This window comes from Schistocerca piceifrons, chromosome 10, assembly GCF_021461385.2.
Source record: "Schistocerca piceifrons isolate TAMUIC-IGC-003096 chromosome 10, iqSchPice1.1, whole genome shotgun sequence".
In the NCBI taxonomy this organism is placed as follows: domain Eukaryota; kingdom Metazoa; phylum Arthropoda; class Insecta; order Orthoptera; family Acrididae; genus Schistocerca; species Schistocerca piceifrons.
Genome location: NC_060147.1, coordinates 31,865,883 through 31,893,190, shown reverse-complemented (window position 1 = coordinate 31,893,190; position 27,308 = coordinate 31,865,883). Strand labels below are relative to the sequence as shown.

The following is a 27,308-nucleotide window of genomic DNA, read 5'->3' as shown; positions in this document are numbered from 1 at the left end:
CCCAAGTGTTTGTGAATATTCCGCACAGTTTCTTTCTCTGCAGTGAGAAATTCAATGACGGCACATTGCTCGTAACGTACATCACCTACAGATGCCATTTTGAAACTGACCTGCAGCTACGCTATCTGTCAGAAGTGACAAACTTGGCGCGCTCACCCAGGAGACTTCAAATAATACGTATGTATCTTTTTGCATTCGTAGCATTGTTTTCAGCTGAGAAAAAAAGTGGTGCATTACTTTCTGGGCAACCCTCGTATTTTGACTAGGAACCCACATCCAGAAACATACCATTTCTGTTGTATGACTGCTTCAGTTCAGATGTGTAATGCATCCATGTCTGTTGAGGGAAAGAGAGAAGTCTCAGAGTTGCTCATCATAGCACACAGTAGGGTAGACGGAACGACCCGTTCTTGGAAGCTGTGCCATTGAATGTCCATCAGGAAATGTCATCTCAGCACGATGGTGCACTACCTAACTTCTCACATGCCGATCAGAAGCATCTCAACAGATGATAACAGTTAAAGAGGGATAGATCAAGAGGGTCCACCCCCGTCACTGCCACGATCACATGTTTAACTCCTATGGACTGCTACATGTGGAGTTGTACACAAGGTTTAATTTACGAGACCCCTGTAGGTACAGAGGAAGATCTGCTGGCATGAGCTCTGGCTGCTGCACTAGAAATTGAAGAGAAACCAGGTGGGACGGAGAGTGTAGCAGAACACTGTTCGTAGATACAATGTCTGTAATGACATTGGTGGTCGTCACATCGAGTCGCTGTTGTAATGCGTCATACACTTCTGTAGATATAGTATGCTGCGTTGTTCTTTTGTTGAGGAATAATGTAAACAATTAAACTAAGTTTTAATACAAACAACTGTGTTTAAGTGATAAACAGATGTTTCAATGTTTTGTTGTTTCCTTTTAATTTGCTACCTAATAATTGTACTGTGTCACACTTAATTCAGTTCCTCAAGCAGAAGTGGGTGAGTTAAATACAGTACAACCTTAGTTTTACACTCCCAGAATCAAAATTTTCCCATTGTTTAAGACTTCTTTTATTGTTCCAATCAAATTTCCACAACATTAATTTGCACCCGATTTTGCTTCAACATATTTGTAATTTTCTCATGATTTACACATTACGAAAAAATGTCCAAGGAGTAAAAAATGACACTGGCATAATGTTGGCCATCCAGTAGTGTTTACAAATATTATGTAATTAAAGTTCTTGACACCAGGGCACTCCACTCAGCGGATTTGAACCAGTAAACGTGTAAAAGTTGGAACAATTCATTGCGTATCGCCCGCTGCTACCAAGCTCTCTACTTGGCATGATGGCTGATGGGAGTAACCTAGTTTGTTCAAAGAAAAATATCATGGTCAACCACAGCCTTTTCGAAACTGTCCCTACAGTTCAAACGCAGTTTCATAACTGGTGTGATCATTGTGACACCTTTGTCAAACCACATTTAGCATGTTTCGGTGTTTGGCCACTTGTAGCACTAGTTGACACTGTTATTCTCTTTGTGTTGCTCAAATATTTTTAGTGTAAAAACAGCACCAGTTACTTTTTTTTTTTTCCTCCATGCTGAGCAAAATATGTTTCGAGAATTTATTCTCATTGTCAAATGCAGTATTTACATATATATTTTTTTGTGATTTTACACAAACAAACAAACAATGTCACTGATAGTTTTGTGTTTGTGTGGTTTTGTACACAACTGAGGAGGCACAGTACCTGACAATCACAAAAAGATAACTACAGTGCAAGAGATGCAGAATAACACACACTGAAACACCACACAAAATACTTACTTACATATTTGCACTAGACAACGAGAAAAAATTCTTGAAAAGCATCATGCTAACAAGGGAACATCCCCATCACACCCCACTCAGATTTAGTTATAATTTGGCACAGTGGATAGGGCTTGAAAAACTGAACACAGATCAATCGAGAAAACAGGAAGAAGTTGTGTGGAACTATGAAATAATAAGCAAAATACGCAAACTGAGTAGTTCATGGGCAACATAGGCAACATAAAGAGTGATGTAAGCACAGGGGCGCCGTGGTCCTGTGGTTAGCGTGAGGAGCTGGGAGCGAGAGGTTCTTGGTTCAAGTCTTCCCTCCAGCAAGAAGTTTACCTACTTTATTTTTGCAAAGTTATGATCTGTCCGTTCGTTCATTGACGTCTCTGTTCACTGTAATAAGTTTAGTGTCTGTGTTTTGCGACCGCACCGCAAAACCGTCCGATTAGTAGACAAAAGGACGTGCCTCTCCAATGGGAACCGAAAACATTTGATCCAGGAAAACACGTCTGATATATTCTATACGACACTGATCATGGCATGTGCGTCACATGACAGGAATATGTTGTCAACCCACCTAACTTGCACACTTGGCTAATAGGTAAAAAGATTCTTCTACCTTGCCCGATTTAGGTTTTCTTGTGGATGTGATAATCACTCCCGAAAAAGTGATGAAAACATAAGAGTGTGTCACATAAACTGCAACAAATGAATGCAACAGTTTCACAGTCGCACAGTTTTCTCTGTGCTCTGTCAAAACATATGTTTTTAACGTTTTCAAATTTTTCCGTGTGTAGACCGTCAAATCCTGCATATGTCCAAGCAAATCTGAACATGTCCTGGAATTTTGGAGAGTGAAGTTGATTATGTGTGAGTGCCTGAACTCTGATAATTGTCTGAAAATAAAAATTTTAAATTTTCACTCTCAAGACTTGAACCAAGGACCTCTCGTTCTGCAGCTGCTCACGCTAACCACGGGACCACAGCACTCTTGAGCTCACATTATCCTTGATGTGGCCTATGTTGCCCACGGACTACTCAGTTTGTATATTTTGCTTATTTTTTCATAGTTCCACACAAGTTCTTCCTGTTTTCTCGATTGATCTGTGTTCAGTTTTTCAAGGCCTATCCACTGTGCCAACTTATAACTAAATCTGAATGGGGTGCAATGGGGAGTTTCCCTTGTAAGCATGAAAGAATAAGTAACTAATTCAGTATTTTATTATTTAAATAATAATTTTAGAAACATCGATTATGACGTATGAAACTGTGTCAAACATTACACCCAAGACTGTTATTAGTTCCAGTTACATCAGTGACTTTTATTTGATAATAAACCTTTATTAGATAATAAAGAAGTCCCGGACAAGTCTTGATGCCTGTTATGCACATATATCATATATAAAGCGCAAAACTGCAAGGAGGTATTCTATACATAACTTTTACAGATTAAAACCTTATTTCCCACATTTTACATTTTCTCGCATTTTACACCATTTTTGTGAAGTAACTTGAAAAGTGTAAAAGTTGGGTTTCACTGTATCTCAATTGAAACTGTGGTAGAATGGAAATGGTAGTTTCCAGACATGGGTTGCTACACAAAATATTATGTACTCACTCCCTCTACAAGTCCTAGAAGTTTGTAATGGAAATTTCCAAACACACTGTATAACTGTAATCTTTGTTGAAAGTAGCTAAGTGCTCTGATTCTCAAATACTGGACAAATAAAGTACTTGCATGCCATTAGTTATGCTACCTCGAGGCAAACATGCAGTCTGTGACTGCAATATTTGACTTACAGTGTTAAACTATTATTGCAAAATTATACCTCTTAATGAATATATGACGACAGCATTTTAAATTTTTAAATTTGGTCAACGACTGGAAGAATGATTGAAAATCAATTTTTGTTGCCCCTGGATGCCATTAGATAGGCACCTGCAACTGGTATAGCATTTTAGAAACACAGATACTGATCAGAAGTTTGTTTAGTACTTTTTCATGGATATGGGTTTGGAGGGTAACACAAGAAGTATAGCAAGAATTCGCATTTTTAAAATCAAAACATTCATCAGGAATGGATAACATACCAAATTTTGTTGTAAAAAAATGTGTAGATTTAATTTCAGAACCAATGATGTAACTTGTAAACCTGTCCTCCTCAACTGGCAGCTTTCCAACATGTTTAAAAATTGCTAAAGTTAAACCACTACACAAAAAAATAGACCAGTTTCTCTACTGTCTGTTTTCTACAATTCTAGAGGAACTCTTATGAAAGACTGTCAAATTTCATAATTAAATGTAACATACCAACAGCACCTCAACACAGTTTTAGGAGAAATCACTCTACTGAAGCAACACTCTTTTCTTTTCTTTTCTTTTCTTTTCTTTTCTTTTCTTTTCTTTTCTTCATGAAACTCTACAGGCCCTAGGTAAGAAGGAACATACCTCAGGTATATTCCTAGACTTGCGTTTGATACCATCAATCAATAAATTACTAGGTAAGATTCAGAAAAGGGGTATTAGGGGAGAAGTGCATAACTGGAATAAATCATACCTCCATGAAAGAAAACAACTCTGAGATAACACATGAAATAAATGGGGCAGTCAAAACTCATCAGTGAGATTTATTATTGGTCAAATGGAGTTCCCCAAGGTTCCATATTGGGTCCAATTCTGTTCTTGCTAGATGTAAATGATTTACATATAAACAGTAAAAGCAGTAAGCTATATCAATTTGCAATGACACCAGCATCTTAATTACAGGACGTAGCAAAGGAAACTTTGAAAATGACATTAAGACTGTTAAAGAGAAAATAGTGCAGTATTTTGATGCAAACAGTTTTGTTTATAAATCTGGAAAATAAAATGTTGCAATGGATATTTTCACCACCCAGAATAGGACACGAGCTAATCCTCCTGTAGAAATAAGTGGACAGAAAACTGAAAAAAAACATGGATTACAAACTTTCTCAGTATATGGATTCAACGAAACATGAAATGGGAAACGCATGGACTATGTGAACAAAAACTGAGCAAAACATATTCTCATTACAAAACAACAAGAAACTGTACATCACATGATACGCCCAGGACCATATATTTTCCTTATGTTCATTCAATATTGAAATACAGTGTAATGCTTTGGGGAAATTGTGGAGCTAGTCTGAAATCATTTAGATTGCAGAAAAAGATTATTAGTTTAATGGAAGGGTTAGAGCAAAGATCACCATGCAAGCCACTATTTGGGAAAAATACTACCACTTTCACATATTTATATACTTGAAAATGTCATTATTATAAAAGAAAAACTAAACAGCAGTAGTCCAAGCATCGCCCGTATTGAATCTGTACGTAGCTACCACACAAGACAAATAAATGATGTGCATGTACAACAGACAAACACATTGCTTTTACAGAAAGGCATACTCGACCCTGGCTTCAAATTGTACAATGCACTACCCAAATCCACAAAAATAATAATGGACTTAAAGAAGTGCAAATCAACTGTGAAGGATTACTTGACCGAGCACTGCTTTTATACATATAGGAAACTGCCTCACCAATTAAGACTTTTTTTATCAAATGTGTGGAATAAGAAATTATTGTATAATTTTATCTTTTGTTAACATGATGTCCAAAAAAAAAAGAAAAATCAAGGAATATGATTTGTAATTAATGAATAGTCCAATATCTTTTGTACACTGAACAGTCCTAGATTTACAGGACCAATAAATAAATAAATACATGTGACTGGAAGGTGGAACCAACATTAGCAGCTTAATTACACACTTGGTACCTTCTGGTCTGGCAGTTTATTTTGTGATGCAGTGTCCCGGCTTGGAGGTGTGCAACATGGGAGTACCCTGACAAAGCAGGTGATATCACGGAAAAGAAAACACAAACTTATATTCTACATGTGTACCAGTACAACTTCAAAGAACTGTTATTCATGTCATACAGGTTGCAAGTAATGTCATAGATCATGCATTTATTGTTACCATTTTGAAAAGGAAAGACCTATTTAATCTGATTTCTAAAGATGTACTTTCTCCTAGTTGGTAGAAAGTTTAAGATAATAAGGGCTTTCAGTTTTCAGCACAGGGGAAGCTGGTAACATGAAGTGTACATCAGAGAAGAATTACGTGGTCATTCTGAAAATTGGATCAATAAGCAGTAGTTCCAAATTAAAAAGTAACAGTGATAATCTCAACACGTGCACTATCAAACAGCAGAAAACTTCAACTTATATCTAAATTCTCTATTTCTTATCAAGTTAATTACCAAGTACTTAGTTATAAATTTTAATACACCTACAATTTTTAATTACTGGCTGTTTGAGAACAAAATTTTATACAGACTGTAGAGGCCATTACTATTCTGATGTAATGTCGACATCTGTTAGTCCTATCTCTCACTGCACACTACACCAGACCACATCCTATGCTCTGCTGTGGCCTCCAAAGAGTGTCGAGTTGATGCTTCTGCACAGGCCCGGGGAGGTGTTGTGAACTGATATGTCCAATGTATTACTGTGTAGTTGCAGCTATTGACTCACCCGTAATGCTATTCTACTGTGAAATGAATACAGATTTTGTGAGTCTGGACTGATGCCAGCTGTTTGCAACATGTGAAAATTGGTGCCAAACCAAGACCTGAAACCGGATTTCCCGCTAATTGTGAGCAGTCACCTTAATCACTTAGCTTATCCAACCAGACCTCCGGCCCTGATCAAAATTTCCATTTGTCATGGAGTCCACAAACCTTATACTCACACTTTTCACGTTTACCGTGCCGGGGGGGAGAGAAATATTTTATTGTCATTTTAGCCTCAATGCACGGATACATTATTGATTGTTACAATGTCTGTATCTTCACATTACAGTATGCTTCAGACATACACGCATATTGAATTTTGGATTGGGCCTCGAGGTGGACTCAGATAGCCAAAACGGTATGAGCGACCATTTGCGATAAGCAGGAAATCCACACTTGAGCCCTAAACCAGCACTAATTTTAAAATCTTGCAAACAGCTGACGGGAAACCACATTTGAAAATGTGAGTCCATTTCATAATATTTTTCACAGCTGTAATCATCAGAACGTTGTCTATTCTTCCATACCAAGTTTCTGCCTTATGGTATTACCGTCAATAAGGAACACTACCTGGAAGTTATGTGCCATCCGTGTGAAGCAATCCGAAGAAAATGACCAGAACTGTGGCAAAACCACTCACGGAAATTGCATCACAATTATGCTCCTGCTCACACCTCAATACTTGTACGTGATTTTTTAGCAAAAAACAAAATCGTTATGTTTCCTCAGCCACCATATTCGCTGGACATGGTTTCCTGCCACCTCTTTCTATTCTCGAGGCTGAAGAGATCCACGAAAGGACGTCAGTTTGCCACCATCGATGAGATAAAATAAGAATCACTACAGGAGCTGAACACCACAACAAAAATTGAGTTCCACAAGTGCTACCAAGATTGGAAATAGCACTGGAAAAAGTGTTTTATATCTGAGGGGGATTACTTTGCAAGAGACAAACTTTATGTCAACGTTGAAAACAAAGATTCTTTAAGAGAAATGAAAATTCTCATTACATTTTGATCACACCACATATAATATAAAAAACATTTTTTTTTTTAATTTTTCTATTAGTCTGTCTGTCTCTCCATCTGTCTGTCTCTCCATCTGTCTGTCTCTCCATCTGTCTGTCTCTCCATCTGTCTGTCTCTCCATCTGTCTGTCTCTCCATCTGTCTGTCTCTCCATCTGTCTGTCTCTCCATCTGTCTGTCTCTCCATCTGTCTGTCTCTCCATCTGTCTGTCTCTCCATCTGTCTGTCTCTCCATCTGTCTGTCTCTCCATCTGTCTGTCTCTCCATCTGTCTGTCTCTCCATCTGTCTGTCTCTCCATCTGTCTGTCTCTCCATCTGTCTGTCTCTCCATCTGTCTGTCTCTCCATCTGTCTGTCTCTCCATCTGTCTGTCTCTCCATCTGTCTGTCTCTCCATCTGTCTGTCTCTCCATCTGTCTGTCTCTCCATCTGTCTGTCTCTCCATCTGTCTGTCTCTCCATCTGTCTGTCTCTCCATCTGTCTGTCTCTCCATCTGTCTGTCTCTCCATCTGTCTGTCTCTCCATCTGTCTGTCTCTCCATCTGTTAAGACCCTTTTTCTCTCTAACAGTTTGACGTATCAAGTTCAAATTTATGTCACATTAAGACCGATGTCCCCTTGGCAGTGCAAAAATTTTAATCGTCTAAGTCAGTTCAATCAAAAAATATGGCCATTTATGTCACACGTTTCATACTCAAAACTCTTTCATTAAAACCTATAGGGTACTTCCTGTTGACCTAGAATCATGAAATTTGGCAAGAAGCAAGGTTCCACAGAGTAAGTGAATGGAAATATCAAAGTTTGTTACTTTGTAATTATATGACATGAAAACAAAAAATGTGTGTGTCATTTGTTAGCTGACTTCAAACCTGAAATCTGAAATTAAAACATTCTTGAAAGGCTAGGAATCCCTGAAACTGATATCTTGCCAGTATTAATGTCAGAAATAGGTAAAAATCATCAAATTGTCAATTCCCGTAATGGGTGCACACACTATACAAGTTTGTACAGAACCATCAGTGAGAGACTCCTACTCACATGGCCAGTTTTGATTTATTTTATTTTATTCCCCGTAATGTTAAATTATTGATTATAAAATTTAAAAATATTTACATACATGAAATTAACAAATCCAACTTAGTTGTGAGTACTAACGTTGTAAGTCAAAATGCTATATTGTAGCACATTGGTACAACTTTCCACGAGCAACCATTGTGAATATATGTTTTAGTCATTATGCAGAGATGAAGAGGCTTGCACAGGATAGACTAGCATGGTGAGCTGCCACAAACCAGTCTTTGGGCTGATGGTCACAATGACAACATTTATTGAAAAATATGAAATGTAAATAAAATACAAACAGTTGCTATGTGTGTGATTTGGATCATTGACTCTACAATTGCACGACATTCATGCCACGACTCAGCTACTACTGAGCAGACTGATGATGAGCTCTAAATTTGTAGTACTTATCGGTGCTCTGACATCATCTAATGCACAAAAGTGATTTTTTGTGTCATTCTGAGAACTTCACTCTACTGCTTTAGGAAATTTATGTCTGCGCACTGACCTTCAAATCCTAAAGTATGAAGAAAATCAAAGAGCAGTTGGTAAGGTCCCATTTAAACAGAGATGCACTAGGTCTAGATTTATGTTACTAAATGGCAGACTGGTCTACTGGTTTATCACATCATTTCCTGGAAAAACTATTGCATTCAAAGACACAAGAGTATGCCTCATGCACAACTAATGCAACAGTTTTCTTTCAGTTATTCATACTATTTCTGTTACATTAATTGGGGGCGGAGGAGGGCATGGGGCAGAGAGAGTGCAACAGAGAGGAAAAATAGAAGGAGGAAGTGGAAGTGAAAGAGGTGGTAGGAGGAAGAAGAGGAGGAACAAGACGAGGAGGAGGAGGAGGAGGAGGAGGAGGAAACAGAAAGAAAGAAAACCAACGAGACACTACAAGAATGTTGACATTAGTGTTAAGTCCAACATAGCTGACCTGACTCCTTTCCTCTTGGCCAGGCACTTGTTCTTCATCTGGTTGGCCAAAGATTTGGCAAGACGATTCTCTGGCTGCAGTGCCACTACCCGGTTGAAGTCCTCATAGGCCTGACGGCAACAGACAGTACATTAGCTTGTTCAATAAGAACTGTGATTACATATGTCAATGATGAAGAGAGGTCAGCACAGTCGAGATTACTGACCTGAAAAGGACATGCAAGCGTGAAATGTACAATTTAAATTTCATGATTTAGAGATTTTTTTCTTTCTTTTAGAAAACTAAGATTTTATTAGCTGCTACAAAATTTACCAAGTTGCTTCACTGGGCGAAAAGCAAACGAAGGATACTATGGAAACAGGTGAAAGAAGTCATATAAGATGAAATTCCCAACATTTAACAACACAGCCCAATTCTGTGTAGCTCATGTGATGGATTAGCTACATAACAGTATTACTAACTCACAGTGTAATGGAAGGAACATCATTCATCGAAAACCCATTTTTTTGACTAGCTCGAGTTGTCCAGTTGTTCAATATCTCTAGCATCACCATCAGGAGCATGCAAAACATAGCAATTTCAACTTTATGTAGCAACTGTGTACAAACATAATAACATCAAAAAATATTCATAATCCACCTAAACCTTTTGCATTGTGTAACAAATTTATAAGAGACACTGTTTTCACTTTAAAAGTTTCGGAATACTCTAAACTTTTTTGCATTATGTAAAGAAATAAATATTAGATATTTCTGTTTTCATTTATAAATTAATTCAGCTCACAAATAATGTGTATATCAAAGAGAGTTGAAAGTTGGGCCCAATCTGTGCACCACTTAAATGGCGATGGTTAAAAAGGCAGAGGCCAATATGCAGCCTATTTAAAATGATGTCCTCCCGGCGGGAGAGCCAAGAGGTGGTCGTCCAAGCCATTGGGAGAAGCTTAATAAGCCAGAGTTTATTCCCACGAAGGGAGGACCAGTGACAATGCCAAAGTGACAGCACCTGCTGACAGACTGGAAGACAGAGATCATCGGAGGGAATGGAGAACTAATGGGCTGAGGTGAGAGGACTGCAGCAATGGCAGCAGCGTCAGCAGCCTCATTTCCTGTCAAATCGACATGACCAGGAACCCACATAAACATCACAGAGGCTCCATCAAGAGTGAGTGACAGCTCTCCTGGACCCCTGCACTAAGAGATGGACAGTGAGCAGCACACAGAGGCTCTGAAGGGCACAGGGAGTTGGAGCAGATGACAATTGAAAAACCTGTGTCGCTGGACGTACTCCGTGACCTGATACAGGGCAAAGAGCTCTGCCGAATATATTCAGCAGTGTGACAGAAGGTGATACCGAAAAACGTCGGCACCAGTGGCTAAGGCACACCCGACACCACGGTGAGTCCGAGAGCCATCAGTGTACACAAAGGTACTAACGCGAAGTTCAGTGCGAAGGTCGTGAAACTGCAGGTGATAGAGCGAGCCTGGAAGTAAATGAAGGTCAAGGTGAACACAGGCCACTGCACAAAGCCAAGGTGGTGAAGGGTTTACATCCCTCGGGAAATTTGCAGGTAGCGTGAAGTTAAGCTGTCTGAGCATCAGCCGAAAGGGAACTATGGGAAATAATAGTAAAGAGGGACACACCCCCTAATGGACATCAATGGATGTCATCAAAGGAGGAGGTATAGGAAAGGTGGCCACGCACTGCAGACAAACAGCACGCATATCTGCTGAGGAAAAAGTCACGGTGGCAGGACTGCAGTAGTTTGGCAGCTTCTGCATACAGATTCTAAACTGTGCTAATGTAAAGGATGCCAGTGGCCAAACGAATGCCACGATGGTGGATAGTATTGAGACGGTGTAAGACAGACGTACGTGCAGATGCACAAACAAAGCACCCATAGTCTAGTTTTGAACAGACAAGGTCAGTTGGTTGTTTTGGGGAAGGAACCAGACAGCGAGGTCATCAGTCTCATTGGATTAGCGAAGGACAGGAAAGGAAGTCGACCGTGCCCTTTGAAAGGAACCATCCCGGCATTTGCCTGGAGCGATTTAGGGAAATCATGGAAAACCTAAATCAGGATGGCCGGACACAGGATTGAACTGTCGTCCTCCCGAATGCGAGTCCAGTGCCTAACCACTGCGCCACCTCGCTCGGTAACAGGCAAGGGACCGGTACAAATGGGAGAGGGTGGTTCCATCTGCAGCCCAGGAAGTATCATTGAGGACACGTAGGACACACAGATTGCATACAGCGGGCTGCCAAGTAAGACTTGTGGGAGGACCAAGAGTGTTCCGATCTAGCATGAGCCCCACGAATTTTGTAGTTTCAACGAATGGAAGAGCAACAGGCCCAGGATGAAGAGATAGTGGCAGAAACCAACTGTGCTGCCAGACTGTTTTCTCAGTGGAGAAACGAAAGCCATTGTCTATGATCGAGACATTGTTGAACACGCCGATCGACGAGACAGGTCCATGGTTAACTGCAATAGATGGCAAAATTGTCAACAGAAAAGCAGCCAAAGATGCCTGGTGGGAGATAGGCCATTATAGGGTTAATGGCGATAGCAAAGAGGACAATGCTCAGCATGGAACCCTGAGGCACACAGTTTTCCGGGGTAAATGTGTCCGACAAGGCAGAACCCACACATACCTCTAAAATTTGGTGTTTTAAAGATTCCTCCATGAAAGAGGGCAGGTGATCACGGAAGCCTCACAGGTAGAGGGCACGGAGGATATCAGTCCTCCGGCAGGTGTCATATGCTTTCCCCAAATCGGAAAAAAAAAAAAAAAAAAAAAAACAGCCACAGTCTGCAATTTCCACAAAAAACCATTCATCACATCGGTGGACAAAGTGACGAGATGATCAACTGCAGAATGGCACACTCAAAATCCACATTGTGCAGTGTTTAGCAAATTGTGAGATTTGAGCCACCATACCAGCCGGGCATGAATCGTATGTTCCTTAACCTTGCAACCATAGCTGGTGAGAGAAATGTGGTGGCAGATAGATGGAAGGTGTTTGTCTTATCAGGCTTAGGTATGGGTATGACAGTGGCTTCACACCAGCATCTGAGAAACGTGCCCTCGCCCAGATGTGGGTGTACGTCTTAAGCAAAAAGTGCTTGCCCGCAGTAGAAAGGTATTGCAACATCCGTATGTGAACAGCATTTGGCCCTGGGGCCGAGGATCGGGATGAAGTGAGAGCACAATCTAGCTCCCTCACGGTAAAGGTGGAATTGTAGCACTCACGATTCTGAGAAGAGAAAGGGATTGCCCAAGCCACCTCCACTCGTTGGCAGTGGAGGAAGGCAGGGTGATAGTGGGAGGAGCTCGGAATCTCTGCAAAATGGCAGCCCAAGGTGTTGGAGACAGCAATAGGGTCTATGATGAAATCGTCTGCTACTGTCAGGCTGGAAACTGGGGAACGGTTGGTTGGTTCCAGGGAGCCGTCTGAGGTTGGCCCAAATGACAGAAGAGGTAGTGGAACCATTAAAAGAATTAGTGAAAGTAATCCAGCTAGTTCTTTTGCTACCCCGAACAACGTGATGACACCGTGTATGCATCTGTTTATAGTGAATGCAGTTTGCCATCACACAATGGCGGTTAAAAACATGGAGAGCACACCTCTGCATGCGAATTGTTTCACGGCATGCCTCAGTCCACCATGGGACCGGGACATGGCGTGGTAAAGAGGAATGGAACATTTGTAAGATATTCCAAATGGTCATCACAACTGAGGAAATCTTGTTCATCAAATGTTGCCAGTGAGGAGTAAAGTCTCCAGTCAGACTTAGTAAGCTAACATTTGGGTGTGCACACAGGTGGAGTAGGAGTCAGCAAACAGATAGCACACAGGATACGGTCACTCACGTAGGTGTCAGAACGGACCACTCAAGATGATGGCCAAGCTGGTTAGTGCAGAAGGATAGGTCCAAATGGGAATAGGTGTCCGAGGAGACGGAAAGGAACGCGGGTGCTCCTGTGTTAAAGCAAAAGAGGTTATGTTGATTAAGGTAGGCCAAGAGGGCACCTTTCTGACAGGTTCTGGGAGAATCCCAAAGGGGACAGTGCGCATTAAAGTCACTGAGCAGCATAAATGGGTGAGGTAGCTGCCCAATAGGCTGGAGCAAGTCTGTCCTTGTGACATCAGATGACTGAGGGATGTAAATGGTACAAAGGGGAAAGCTAAAGTGAAGCAGGAAAAGGTGAACTGTAACAGCTTGCAGACAGGTAGTCAGGGAGACGGGTTGCCTATGATCGTCATATGGATGAGCAGCTTGGCTCACCCATGAGATGGAATGCCCTCCTTGTGGGAAGGTCAAAACTGACCAGGAAGAAACGAGAAAGCTCGAAGCGGTCATGGGAACACAATTTTTTTTTCCTGAAGGCAGAGTACAAGGGGACACTGCGATTCTAAAAGCAGCCATAAATTGTCTCTGTTGGATCAAGGGGCATGAACGTTCCATTGGAGGACAGTCATGATGAGGAACAAATGAAGGGTTGTCACCACAGCACCTGCTGAGTGCCAGCCTATGAAGACTCACTGCTAAAGGGCACAGATTCAGGAGGATCCTGCTCTGTGAGGTCCACAGAACTGTCGATTTTCTTCTGCTGTTGGCCTGTGGAGAAAAACTGTTGGTGGTGCGCACTGGCGAGACGGAGGCTGGCCGGGCAAGGGTATCACGTGGCGATACCGTTCAAAGAGGATCTTCGAGTCTGGGAACGTGTAGACTATTTGCCTTTGTTGGACCTCTTCGAGCCTTTCCGGTTAGCAGAGGAAGACTCAGGTGTTGGTTGGCTGGAAGAACGTAGGAAGTCTTCATTAGAGCATTCCTTCTGTCCTTTCCGGCCAGCTAGATGTGTAGCTGGTGACTTTGCCCCTTGAAGCAAGAGTTTGATGGCTTGTTGCACAGTTTGAAAGAGGATGGCACTGCTACCTTGACACTGGGTGATTTCACAACCTCAGGGCTGAATTTGTGGTGCCACATGTCTACATGGTTACGTCCTTTGTGGAACGAGATGTAGCAAGAGCAGCACTGTAAGTGCCAGACGGTAGAACGCAGGGTTTGCAACTAGCCAATAACTTGCGAGTGACTGGGTATGGTATTTGCCCTTTACCCGGATCTCCCGGACAGCCACTCATCCAGATGCACGGTACAATCTCTAGAGGAGGTGGCACGGTCACCATTGGGGTTGATACGGCAGGGAGAAGAAGGTGTACAATCGCCCTCGTGGGAACCCCTGCCACAGGTTACACATTTGGCCAGGTGTCAATAAGACAGTTGAGTGTGGTTGAAACGATGACACCGGTAGCTGTGCATCGGGTTCAGAAAGTATGGTCTGACTGTGGTAGCTTCATAGCCTGCTCTGATCTTGGATGGAAGCACCATTCTATCATAGGTGTGAAAGAGTGCAAGTGGGCACTACAGAGGCTTCTACCTTTTTCATCACCCGACGGACAGCAATGACACCTTGATCAGAGAGGTATGTTTGGATTTCGGCCTGTCAGACTGTCAAGCATCCTAGGGCATATAACAACACAGGAAGAATTCAGAATTCTATGGGCCTCGACAGAAACAGAATAGCTGGGGAGAAGTGAAGCAGCAAGTAGTTGTGCTTGAGAATCAGAAATAATCTCCAAAAGCAAAGTGCCATTTTGTAAACAACAGCAGGATTTGACAGGGTCGACAACTGCATCAACACCTTTCTTGAAAATAAATGGACTTAACGTTGCAAAGGACTGACTGTCTTCAGTATGTGAAACAACGAGGAACCACGGTGCACCTGGGAGGGTCTCTGAATTGAGAGCTTCATTCCGTTTACACTTGGTGGACGAACTGCAAAGATGATGACTGACTCATTGCAAGGAAATCCCCCACGACTGCCAGCATCGCCGATGGCGTGCTCCTTCCAACTGGGAGGCCCTCCACAAGGGGGCGCACCCGCCTTAGGTGACTGTTCACGCCTCAAGTCACACCTCCCGAACACCTGACAGAGGGACCCCGCCTTAGGTGACTGTTCACACCTCAAGTCACACCTCCCGAACACCTGACAGAGGGACCAATCAGTAATTTGAGAAGATAGTAGCTCAGGCAGTCATCCCTCTCTGGGCCTGGCCCATACCAGTGGGTATGTGCGAACCCAACCTGTCGGCCCGGGGCTGGGAATTACACCTGTTAAGTGTACCAGGTGTACCGGTATGAAATTAGCGTTAAGATACAAATGTGTCGATAGGGAACATTTGTTGTGAACAAGCCCTAATTTTTTTTTTGTTTGGTTCGTATGACATCTGTCAAAGATATTTAGTATACATCAAGTCATGGAACAAAAAACATCATAGTTTTCATCGATTTAATGTCAAATTTTGTACCAGAACGTGATGATTTGAGGAAAGCATTAATTTTTTGTTTTCATTTGAAAAAAAGTGTTGTAGAGTCGCATCGAATGCTTGTCGAAGCATATGGTGATCAGGCTCTATCAGAAGCAACATGCAAAAGATGGTTTCAATGGTTCAGAAATAATGATCTGATGTAAGAAATGAAGAACGTTGAAGACCAACAAAAAAGTTCAAAGACGCCGAACTGCAAGCAATATTGGATGAAGATGATACTTTTGAGTCAGAAGCAAGTGGCAGCAATGCTAAATGCTGCACAACAAAATTTCTGACCGTTTGAAAGCTATGGGAAAGATCCAGAAGTGTGGAAAATGGGTGCCACATGAATTGAATGAAACAGATGGAAAATCGAAAACCAATTTGTCAAATTTTGCTTCAAAGGCATGAAAGAAAATCAATTTTGCATCGAATTGTTACTGGCAATGAAAAATGGATTTATTTTAAGAATCCTAAACGGGAAAAATCATGGGTTAATCCGGGACAACCATCAACATCGACTGCAAAACCAGATCGATTCGGCAGGAAGACAATGCTCTGTTTTGTGGGATCAGAAAGGTGTGTATCATGAGCTTCTAAAACCCAGTGAAACTGTGAATACTAATGGCTACAGAAAACAAATGATCAATTTGAACTATGCATTGATTGAAAAAAGACCAGAATGGGCCAGAAGACATGAAAAAGTGATTTTTTTACATGACAATGCACCTGCACACAAAGCAAAACTGGTTCAGGATACAATCTAAACACTTGGCTGGGAGCTGCTACCCCACCCGCTGTATTCAGCAGACTTGGCCCCTTCCGACTACCATTTATTTTCATCAATGGGACACGCACTGGCTGAGGAACACTTTGATTCCTATGAAGAAGTCTAAAATTGCGTGTCTGATTGGTTTGCTTCAAAAGACGAACATTTCTACTGGCGTGGTGTCCACAAATTGCCAGAAAGGTGGGCAAAATGTATAGAAAGCAATGGTCAGTACTTTGAATAAAATGTTTTTACTTTTCAATTCAAAATTAGTGTTTCATTTTTACAAAAAAAAACGCTCGTTTCATACCGGTACACCTGGTATGGTGTGTGGGCCACCCTTCAGGAGCACACAGGGAAGAAGAAAAAATAGAGCCTCAAACAACGAAGTGGAGGAATGGTAGGGGAAGGTGAATGTAGAGAGAAAAATGAAACGAAAAACAGTGGCGAGACTGTTCGTATGTCAGCTGCAGACAGTGTTGTACATTCCTAAAAACATGTTCCCCAAGGGAGGGGAGAAAGAATAGCAAGAGGCTAGACATGCAGCACGGAAGGGAAATAATTATGCAAAGGCTGGGGCACCGTGGTAACCCAGCATGAACACACACACCTCTCTCTCTCTCTCTCTCTCTCTCTCTCTCTCTCTGTGTGTGTGTGTGTGTGTGTGTGTGTGTGTGTGTGTGTGTGTGTGTACAAGCGCGCTCTTCCTCCATCCATCTATACCCAGTAATTATGGATACAAGTAAATGAAATTGCACAAGATGCACTGGAAGTATGAGACTCAGTACATACCTTCTGGTAACTGTTCCTGTTTTGATGAGAAATTCCTCTTCTCATGAGAGCTTTCACATTGTCAGGTTCCACTTTAAGAACTTCATTGCAGTCTTTCAATGCCGCATCGTAGCGATGCAGTTTAATCACTGACAAAAACAAATAATTCATGAAACACTTTTATTTTGAGTAAATAAATAGTAGTACAGACCAACAGAATGCGTGCTGTGCTCAATAAGAATCATTCATCGTAAAACTGAGGCATGTTATTCATTCACTTATTCTTTCATTTAATGTCCACATGTTTTGTGCGAACTGTGGCCAAGTAAAAGACAGCTCAAAGAAAACAGCTATGCTAGTAGCACAGAATAATGTAAATGATGTTTCTAAAGCACTGCACAATATGAAGCTTCAGGTTGCAACAAAATAAAGGACCCTTCATACAGCTGGTACTACAGGGCATAAATGACAGCTGTTCACAATGTATCACAGTAGTGTACAGGTAGTCAAGACGTGCAGTTTGTCAGGACACATGTGACCTATCGAGCTGGGAAACATCATCAAATTGGCCTATAAAAGCTACCTAGGCTCCAGTACACTCTACTCTCACTCTCTTATGCCACTAACTTAGTTGGTCAGACTTCTGAAATATTTTATTTCACTGAATTAGCATTTTAAAGTTTCCCACAATATGAAAGAGTAAACACCTTCATAAAAATTATGCAAAAACTATGTTTGCACTTTTATCTAAGCATAGTAATCTCATAATAAAGCAACCAGAGAAACTAAAGAATTTCTGTGTTGATTTTATAGTGTTAAAATTCACAAAACTTTGAGGTAAAAACTAAAGAAATGTCAATTTTACATCTACAAATGCAAGAACAAATGTGTGTTTAATATCTGAGGACAATTTTAGCACGAGAAAGAAATGGCCTCCAAATGACAAAGAACGACTAAGCTGGTGATGTAAGAGCACAAGACGATATTCAAAATCTCACTTGACGTGCACTCTATAGTTTTAGTTGCATTCACAGGCCCACTTGAGGTTGCTTCCTGTCTCAAACGGTCTCGAGTTTCCCCTATACCACTTTCGTACTTTGTAAACAGTTACTGTTTGCACCCTACTTAGTAAATATCATTATTCAACAAAGTAGGTAAGAATGATCCCTTTTCATGATCACAATTTCTCACATTATAGTTTACCGTATTTACTCGAATATAAGCCGCACTTTTTTCCAGTTTTTGTAATCCAAAAAACCGCCTGCGGCTTAGAATCGAGTGCGAAGGAAGCAGAAGTTCAGAAAAATGTTGGTAGGTGCCACCACACTAACTTCTGCCGTCGAATATATGTAGCGCTACACAGGCATGCTTTGCAGGCACAAAGATAAATACTGGCAGCAAAACCTCTGTGTCAGCAAATAAATTAAAAGAAAAGGTAGAAGAATGTAAACATTATGCCGTGTATCCTCTCGTGTTTGCTGCTATCTCATTTAAATCCTGTCTGCGTAATAAACTACGCAGCTAGAGTGAGACAACAGTAACCACGGAAGAATATACATATGTCATGTCATGTTTATATTCGTATTATTCTTATGCTGAATAGTGATACAGTCAGAAATGAAGCATGGCAACTGACTAGATTTTTATATCTAAGATGACTAATTTCTGTGCAGAATGTAATGTACTAATAAGGCGTCTGCAAAGATTTTCAAACGGAGAAAAATTTTCACTAAACTCTCGTTCAGAACATCTTCTATCATACGCACACAAATAGCAGTCTCTTGCCACTGTTTCGCTGGTAAGACAATTCCTCTCTTTATTTTTATATTGTAAGCAGCAGTAGCGCGCACAAAAGCGAGCGGCAACAGGTCGTAAACACTCATTATCAGAATGTGACAAACAATGCATGACACAGTACAATAATGGATTTTCAGCTTAGAGTAAGGTAAACACCTATAACAAAGAGAACGGCACGTATCAGATCTAAGCACAATAAGCAATCGATTCAAACCAGACGAAGCACGTGAAAAAGGAAGGGTACCCGTGTAAATACGGACGGAGCGCCTGACACATAGCAATTGCTACTTGGTAAATCTTAACTGTTACGCTTACAACTCGAACCAAACTACTGTAGCTGTATCTTCATCCATTCAACCTAAATTGTGTCTCATGTTACAACGGACAGCTTTGTTCTGATTTGGAGGTGTGGTCTAAAACTTTTCTCTCCCCTTGAATTTCGAGTCTCAAATTCCAGGTGCGGCTTAGAATCAGGAAAATTTTTTTCCTTGACTTCAAGTCTCATTTTTCAGGTGCGGCTTAGATTCGAGTAAATACGGTAATCTTCGACATTCTGTTGGCATACGGTGTAACAAACACACCATACTAGTTTCATTGTTGGCACTCCCGGTTCCTAACTGTGAGAGGAAGGCAAATTGAGATATTCAAGTATCACTATCTCAAGAATGGAGGTGATGTGGCTTTGAAATTCTGTATCTCAATAAGTGTTCAGCTGAGCCTACGCAATGTTACAGGAGGTCTTTGGAGAGTCTGTTCTTCCTGCAGCAGAGCTCGAAGATAGTTTGAACTGTTTAACCCCGTGTCGCATAGCGTCCACTACACTGGACAGCTGTTAATGGTCACTTCCTTGGCATTTCCAACCAGTCCTGAGGCTGCAATTGCACACAGTTCACTGCAATCGGCACCCCCTACTGGTGTTGTCTCCTGCAGGCATTTGCAGCCTCAGGACTGATTGAAAACGCCAGAAAATTGACCATTATAAGTTGTCACTGCAGTGAAATTCATGCACCACAGGGTTAAAGGGGGAAAACAATTTCAAAGGAGAGTGCACCTGACACTCCTGTTACTGCTTTCACAGAAGACATCAACACTGCTGCGGTTCTTGTGAGAGAGGATTGGCAAATAATATCATTAATTTGTTCTGGAATACTGAAAATTTCGTTGGGTGCCACCCGCAAGCTGGTGACAGAACATTTTTTATACACGAAACATTTTGTGAACAGTGAGTTCCAAGACTATTACCTAATGAAAAGATATTTGCATGCGGTGTGCGAAGTGCATCCTTCACCCTTTTTAAGTCCAGATTTAGTTCCATAAGACTTTTTATATTCCCTAATATGGGGAAACGCTTCTGTGAAAGGAAACAGTAATGAAGACTGTGGTGGTGATTCTGTGGGACCATTCAAAAAATGGTTTCCTGTATGCCCTTGCAGACTGGCGGATATGCTGGGGCAAGTGCATCCCACCAAAAGGAAACTATTTTAAAAAGGACCCTCAAAATTATGAGGATGAGTAACAATCATTCTTTATCAAATAGGTCTTTCATATTGAAATAAGTATTTTTATAAATAATGAGACTGAATTGTTCGAGAGAACTTGCCTGTAAATTGCACAATACTGACAATAGGGAATTACACTAGGCAATGAGACGCTTAAAGTAATAAATCAGTTTTGCTATTTGGGGAGCAAAATAACTGATGATGGTCGAAGTAGAGAGGATATAAAATGTGGACTGGCAATGGCAAGGAAAGCGTTTCTGAAGACAGAAATTTGTTAACATCGAGTATAGATTTAAGTGTCAGGAAGTCGTTTCTGAAAGTATTTGTATGGAGTGTAGCCATGTATGGAAGTGAAATATGGCCAATAAACAGTATAGACAAGAAGAGAATAGAAGCTTTCGAAATATGGTGCAACAGAAGAATGCTGGAGATTAGATGGGTAGATCACATAACTAATGAGGAGGTATTGAATAGAATTGGGGAGAAGAGGAGTTTGTGGCACAACTTGACTAGAAGAAGGGATCGGCTGGTAGGACATGTTCTGAGGCATCAAGGGATCACGAATTTAGTACTGGAGGGCAGCGTGAAGGGTAAAAATCGTAGAGGGGGACCAAGAGATGAATACACTAAGCACATTCAGAAGGATGTAGGCTGCAGTAGGTACTGGGAGATGAAGAAGCTTGCACAGGATAGAGTAGCATGGAGAGCTGCAGCAAACAAGTCTCTCGACTGAAGAAGATAACAACAACTGACAATACACACACACACACACACACACACACACACACACACACACACAAACACACACACAAACGAATGTGAAAGTGAAGAAACTTGTGTATCTTCCAGAACTAATAGGTCATTCCTCAGGGAGGATACAGGGAATGCTATGGAAAGGTTGGAAAGGTAGGGCACACCACCTGGGCTATAGGGTAAAAGGGAGCAACTTGTTGGAAGGATAAGAATTGCAAGTTTCCTCAGGAGGATTCTGTCTGCCCTTGTCACCGCTATAGGTGGCATCCTTTCATCCTACAGTCTTTTTTAAACTCCCTCAACCTATCCATATATCCTCCCAAAGGAAGGAACTAATAGTTCTGCAGGCTAGAACAGTATCTACTTTTGTATGTTTTCACTGACAATACTTAACATTACACCTACTGGCTGACATTCTGTCTACTAATTTACTAACTTTTTTATTGTATTTTCCTTTTGATATGGTCAACTACTTTAAAATTTCTCATCTTATGGATTAGTCATAGCAGCTGTTAAGTCAATCATTTCATGTATTTAGCATAGAACCACATAAAAATATTGAAAACACAGCAACATGCAGGCTCTTATGAATAACAGTGTATTTTTATACAGATTGCCAAACATAATTTAGCTTTTGTGAGTGATGGTTTTCACTATGTCACACCTCTGTGAAATGTATACACAGCACAAATTGTTTTAATACATGTGACATATTCGTCTCTTCTGCCATCTTGTTTTCTATCACCCAAGTGGTTTACATATTATCAGCAGTCTCTAAGCTGCAGCCCAGACTCTACATTAAAGGGAAACTCCCCATCTGACTGACTACATAAGAAAATTAAAAGATCTTAAGACAACAAAAGCAACACCATCTAATATAAGGCTGTGCCTAGTAAATCACAGTAATGTTCTAATTAACCTAGGTTTATTGTTTCAATATTTACAAACATCCATCCATTTTGACATCTTATTTCCTGTAACAATAGATGGCAGAATTGATTAAAGTACTGTAAAGACAAACAGTGTATTGTGAAAGCAGTTTATAACAGTTTCTGATACTAAGCAAACCACTGCCACCAACAACAAAACTGAAAAGGATAAAATGAGTCTTCAGTGGTACTGTATCAGGTAGACAGCAAGATGAACAACCAAATGTTCCATTATCTAGAATAAAAGGTAAACACACTGATGGTGGTTTAGCTTGAGATTTGACTATCTTATACAGTTTTTAATGCAACAGCTGATACAAGAAACTAGTGAATAACCTGATACATTCATATTTTTTTACCCTAATGTTCATCATATCAGGTTTTTGGCAATAAAATACAATTCTGAGATGACAATTGAAACTTTTGGCTTTTATTTTGAGCATTTTGTTTCATTCCGCAATTAATTAGCATAATCATTAAAACTGACAATGCCTGTTAAAAACACGTATGTATTCACTGTTTGTGTCACATAAATTTTCAAGGTTTGATAAACTGTGATCTTTATATGAAAGGCAGTATTAATTGCACATTCTACTAAATATTAAACAAGTACATTCATATGGGCAACAGTTGAAGCACAGTACTATTGAAATAATTCATAATATCACCAAAAAAAAGAAGACTAATACTATAAATTAAAAATTTTGTAATATTAATACTAGTCTGTCAATAAATATATCAATTTATGAGAAAAAACGAGCTGATAAGTGACCAACAATGTAATAAACAACATAAAATGTGTGGGAAACATTGAAATTAACTGAGACCATACACCAATAGCACACAAAAATGAATGAAAACATGCTAGCTTTCAGACGAATCATTTCACAAGCAAGAGCTCGCAGAAGCATGCTTTCTCTCTCTCTCTCTCTCTCTCTCTCTCTCTCTCTCTCTCTCTCTCACACACACACACACACACACATTGTGCACCTACACTGTGCTGACTGAACACACAAAGCTGTGACTTCAGGTTGGCAGGTAGGCTAGGATGAGGGCAAATGTTGGGTGGGGTGGTTGAGGAAGAACAAAGTGGGAAGCAGGAGAAAGAGGGGTTGGGGGTGGGAGGGTTTGCAGAGCAGAGGGAGGCAGGCAGTGTGAGAGATGGGCAAGAGGCAGGGAGAGGCAGCAGGTGTATGGGATAGGTATGGGACACACAGGCACTGTGGATAGTGAGTTTGAGGCATATAATGATGACAATGCTGTAGTGTGGGGGATGGGTTGACAGGACAGAGGGAGAGGAGTCTGTTGTGTAGATGGTATGTGTGCAGTGGGTTATCAGTGATCAAACCAGTGGGATTATGGGAGTGAAGCGTATGTTGCAAGGATAAATCTAGTGATGGGGGGGGGGGGGGGGGGGGGAAGGACACAATCACACAGGTTGTGTAGCAGCCACTGAACTCGTGCACAGTGCTACTAGGTGGTCAAAACTGTTCTCAGCCGTAGTTCAGCAGAGGCCATTCATTTCACAGCTGGACGGTGGTCATGCTCACACAAAAAGCTGTGTAGAAATTGCAGCAGAGTAAGTACATGACATATCTGCGATAATAGGAGGCCCTGCCTCTGTTGGGGTAGAGTAAGACTGTGACAAGACTAGAGTACAAAGTGCTGGGTGGGCGAATCAGACACGTCTTGTGCCTGGGTCTTTGACAGGGATATGACCCATGTGACAAGGGGGTTGGCATAGCAATAGGCCAGAATGATGTGCAGGTTCACTGGGAGGAGGAATATCACTTTAGAAGGTGTAGTTGAGTATCCCTCACTTCCAGGCACGACTACATGAGGGTCTTTCAGTAAGCAATGCAACACTTTTTCACAGCAGTTTCAACTGAAAAATGAGGAATTTGTTGTGGGGCATTGTGGAATATCCGCACTTCATCCCCTATCGTTTCATGAAAGTCCAAAAGGTGGTGGCACTGTGTTGTCTTCAAAATGGCAACTGCAACAGGGGTGTGTTCCAAGCAGAGAGCTGTAACTGAGTTTCTTTTGCTAGAGAACCAGAGCACTGCAGGCATTCATAGGTGCTTGAAGAATGTCTACAGTGAACAAAAGCACAGTGAGTCACTGGGTGAGGCATCTGTCATCAAAACAAGGTCGTGCACACCTGTCCCATCTCCTGCGCGCAGGCTGTCCACAAACAGTTGTCACTCCTGCAATAGGGGGTGTGTCACGACAAAACTTGCAAACCAACTTCTTCTCTATAAAACTGCAGAAATGGGAGGGGCTCACGAAACTCCAGTGGACTAGTCTGGAGGAGGAGGAGGAGGAGATTAGTGTTTAAAGTCCCATCGAGAAAGAGGACTTCAGAGTTGGAACAGAGGCTCTGATTAGGAAAGGATGCAGAGGGAAATCAGCTGTGCCCTTTCAAAAGAAGCATTCTGGCATTCACCTGTAGCGATTTAGGAAAATAACCTGGACTGTTCTTCCTCGCCAACCTACAGCCCGGATCTCATGCCTTCTCATTTCCATCTGTTTGCCCCAGTGATTGATGCACTCTGTAGAAAGCAGTAAATGGATAACAGTGAGGTTATTGACGCTGTAAGACGTTGGCTCCAGCATCGACTAGTAGTGTGGTATTGTGCAGGCCCTCCCAATATGGTGGCAGATAGCAGCTGCACTGAACAGAGATTATGTTGAAAAATAGAGTTTTGAAGCCAAAAGAGTGAGAAATGATGTGATGTACTGAAATCCTGAATAAAACCGACCCACCCTCAGAAAAAAGTGTGTTGCATTACTTACTCAATGCTCCTCATAGACAGTCAAAGACCAGGCAAAGAACACGGTTCAAATGATGACTAACTGGCAACCTAAGCTGCCGACAGGTGTTGTTGATATACCTCGATGTGGACAGCTGAAAATGTGTGCCCCGACCGGGACTCGAACCGGGATCTCCTTCTTACATGGCAGGCGCTCTATCCATCTGAGCCACCCAGGACACAGATGAATAGAGCGACTGCAGGGACTTATCCCCTGCACGCTTCCCGTGAGACTCACATTCCCAACTGTCCACAATTCTACATATGTATTGTGCCTTATAGACATTTTGCCCATCCACTCATTACTCGCGCAGGCTTTGGCGATTCCCGTAAGAGTTTGGGCAACCTGTGCGCATTTGCACAGACGAAGGTCAATGGCTGGGTAGCCTTTAACTATATATGCAAAGACAGTAACTTGTTCTCGAAAGAACAGTTACTGTTGATGACCGTGCAGCTTTTACCTGGAATAAATGATATATAGTTAAAGGCTACCCAGCCACTGACCTTCGTCTGTGCAAATGCGCACAGGTTGCCCAAACTCTTACGGGAATTGCCAAAGCGAATGCGAGTAATGAGTGGGTGGGCAAAATGTCTATATGGCAAAATACATATATAGAATTGTGGACAGTTGGGAATGTGAGTCTCACAGGAAGCATGCAAGCGATAAGTCCCTGCAGTCGCGCTATTCATCTGTGTCCTGGGTGGCTCAGATGGATAGAGCGTCTGCCATGTAAGCAGGAGATCCCCGGTTTGAGTCCCGGTCGGGGCACACATTTTCAGCTGTCCACATCGAGGTATATCAACAACACCTGTCAGCAGCTTAGGTTGTCAGTCATCATTTATTCCAGGGAAAAGCTGCACGGTCATCAACAGTCTGTTCTTTCGAGAAAAAGTTACTGTCTTCGCATATACGAACACGGTTCATTTACTCTAATCCGTGGTGATACGGGTGACAAGGGGGGCACACCTATTCAGCTGACTCTTGGGGAACGTGGGTGGATTAGAGATGCGTGAGGATATGGCAGGGGAAATCATTGCAGATTAGGTTTGGAAGAGCAGAGATGTAGTCTGTGGCGAGGGGTTGTGTTGGGTGGGTAGGTGGAGGGAGAGAGGCAGGAAGTGAGAGGAGGGGTTGGGAAGGGGCAATTGGTGGAAGAGAGGGAGGCAGGCAGTGTGCAGGACAGGAATCCATTAGTGTGTACAGCAGGTGAATGGGGCTGAAAAGGGACACACTGGCATCAGAACAAGTGATTTTGTGCTGCAAAAATGACAATCATGTGTAGGCTCCTAGTGTGTGTGTGTGTGTGTGTGTGTGTGTGTGTGTGTGTGTGTGTGTGTGAATTGAGATAGAGATAATAAACAATGTTGATGGTGTTAGGACAGCAACCAGCCACAAATTTACTTTCAGTTCCTTTATTCAAAGGGTCCCGTTACCGGTTTCAAATCATTGTGATTCATCCTCAGACGGTTTACACGCTTTCTTTATGATATGTGATGTGTTTTTTACAGATTAATTGTCCTAAAATATAAATAATACATAATTATAAGTACGCCATACACAGATGGTTGCGTTATACATTTTTGTTGCATGTGACTTACGAGAAATGTCGGTTTGGAGTGTGTGTTTTCATAACATTCGTCCAACAGATGTGAATAGATTCCCACTGCATTCTTATTGTTGCATACATATATTTTTCTCACTGCACACTTTAGATTTGTCACCAAGAAGATTTCTACCATGCACCACATGTTTTGATGCACACAAAGAGCTTACAAACATATGAGTATCAAAGATGCTATGATATATTGTAACATTTTCAGATGTCATATGTTTGGAAAGGATCATAGTCACTTACGCAACTGAAGTGCCTTTTACACTAGTACAGAGACATTGATTTTTTTAGTTGATACGGTTACACTAATTATAAAGTATTGTTGTTGTTGTTTTTTTTACTGTATAGGTAAAATAGTACATTATTTAACTACATTTAGCATCATGAGAATTATAGTAACATATAAATTTGCTACTTGACCTGCAGATAGGCGTACTAATATTATTTGCTTTGGAGACTGGAAAATAATTTTTGGAAATTTTTCAGGAAAGGGGTGTTAGCTAACTCTGTTTGTTCATTAAGGATATAGTGCTGTTTTTGTGTGGTTGGTTGCTG

General features: G+C 41.4%; 1 protein-coding gene across 1 annotated transcript in view; it reads right to left on the bottom strand.

The window, feature by feature from the left end:
- LOC124718812 overlaps nt 1-27,308 on the bottom strand; it is a 128,141-nt gene that overhangs the window by 52,834 nt on the left and 47,999 nt on the right. The window contains exons 6-7 of the mRNA XM_047244431.1: nt 17,371-17,498; nt 9,438-9,547 (exon numbers count right to left, since the gene is read on the bottom strand). Of these exons, the coding sequence (XP_047100387.1) occupies nt 9,438-9,547; nt 17,371-17,498 (238 nt within the window). The remainder of the gene's footprint in view (nt 1-9,437; nt 9,548-17,370; nt 17,499-27,308) is intronic.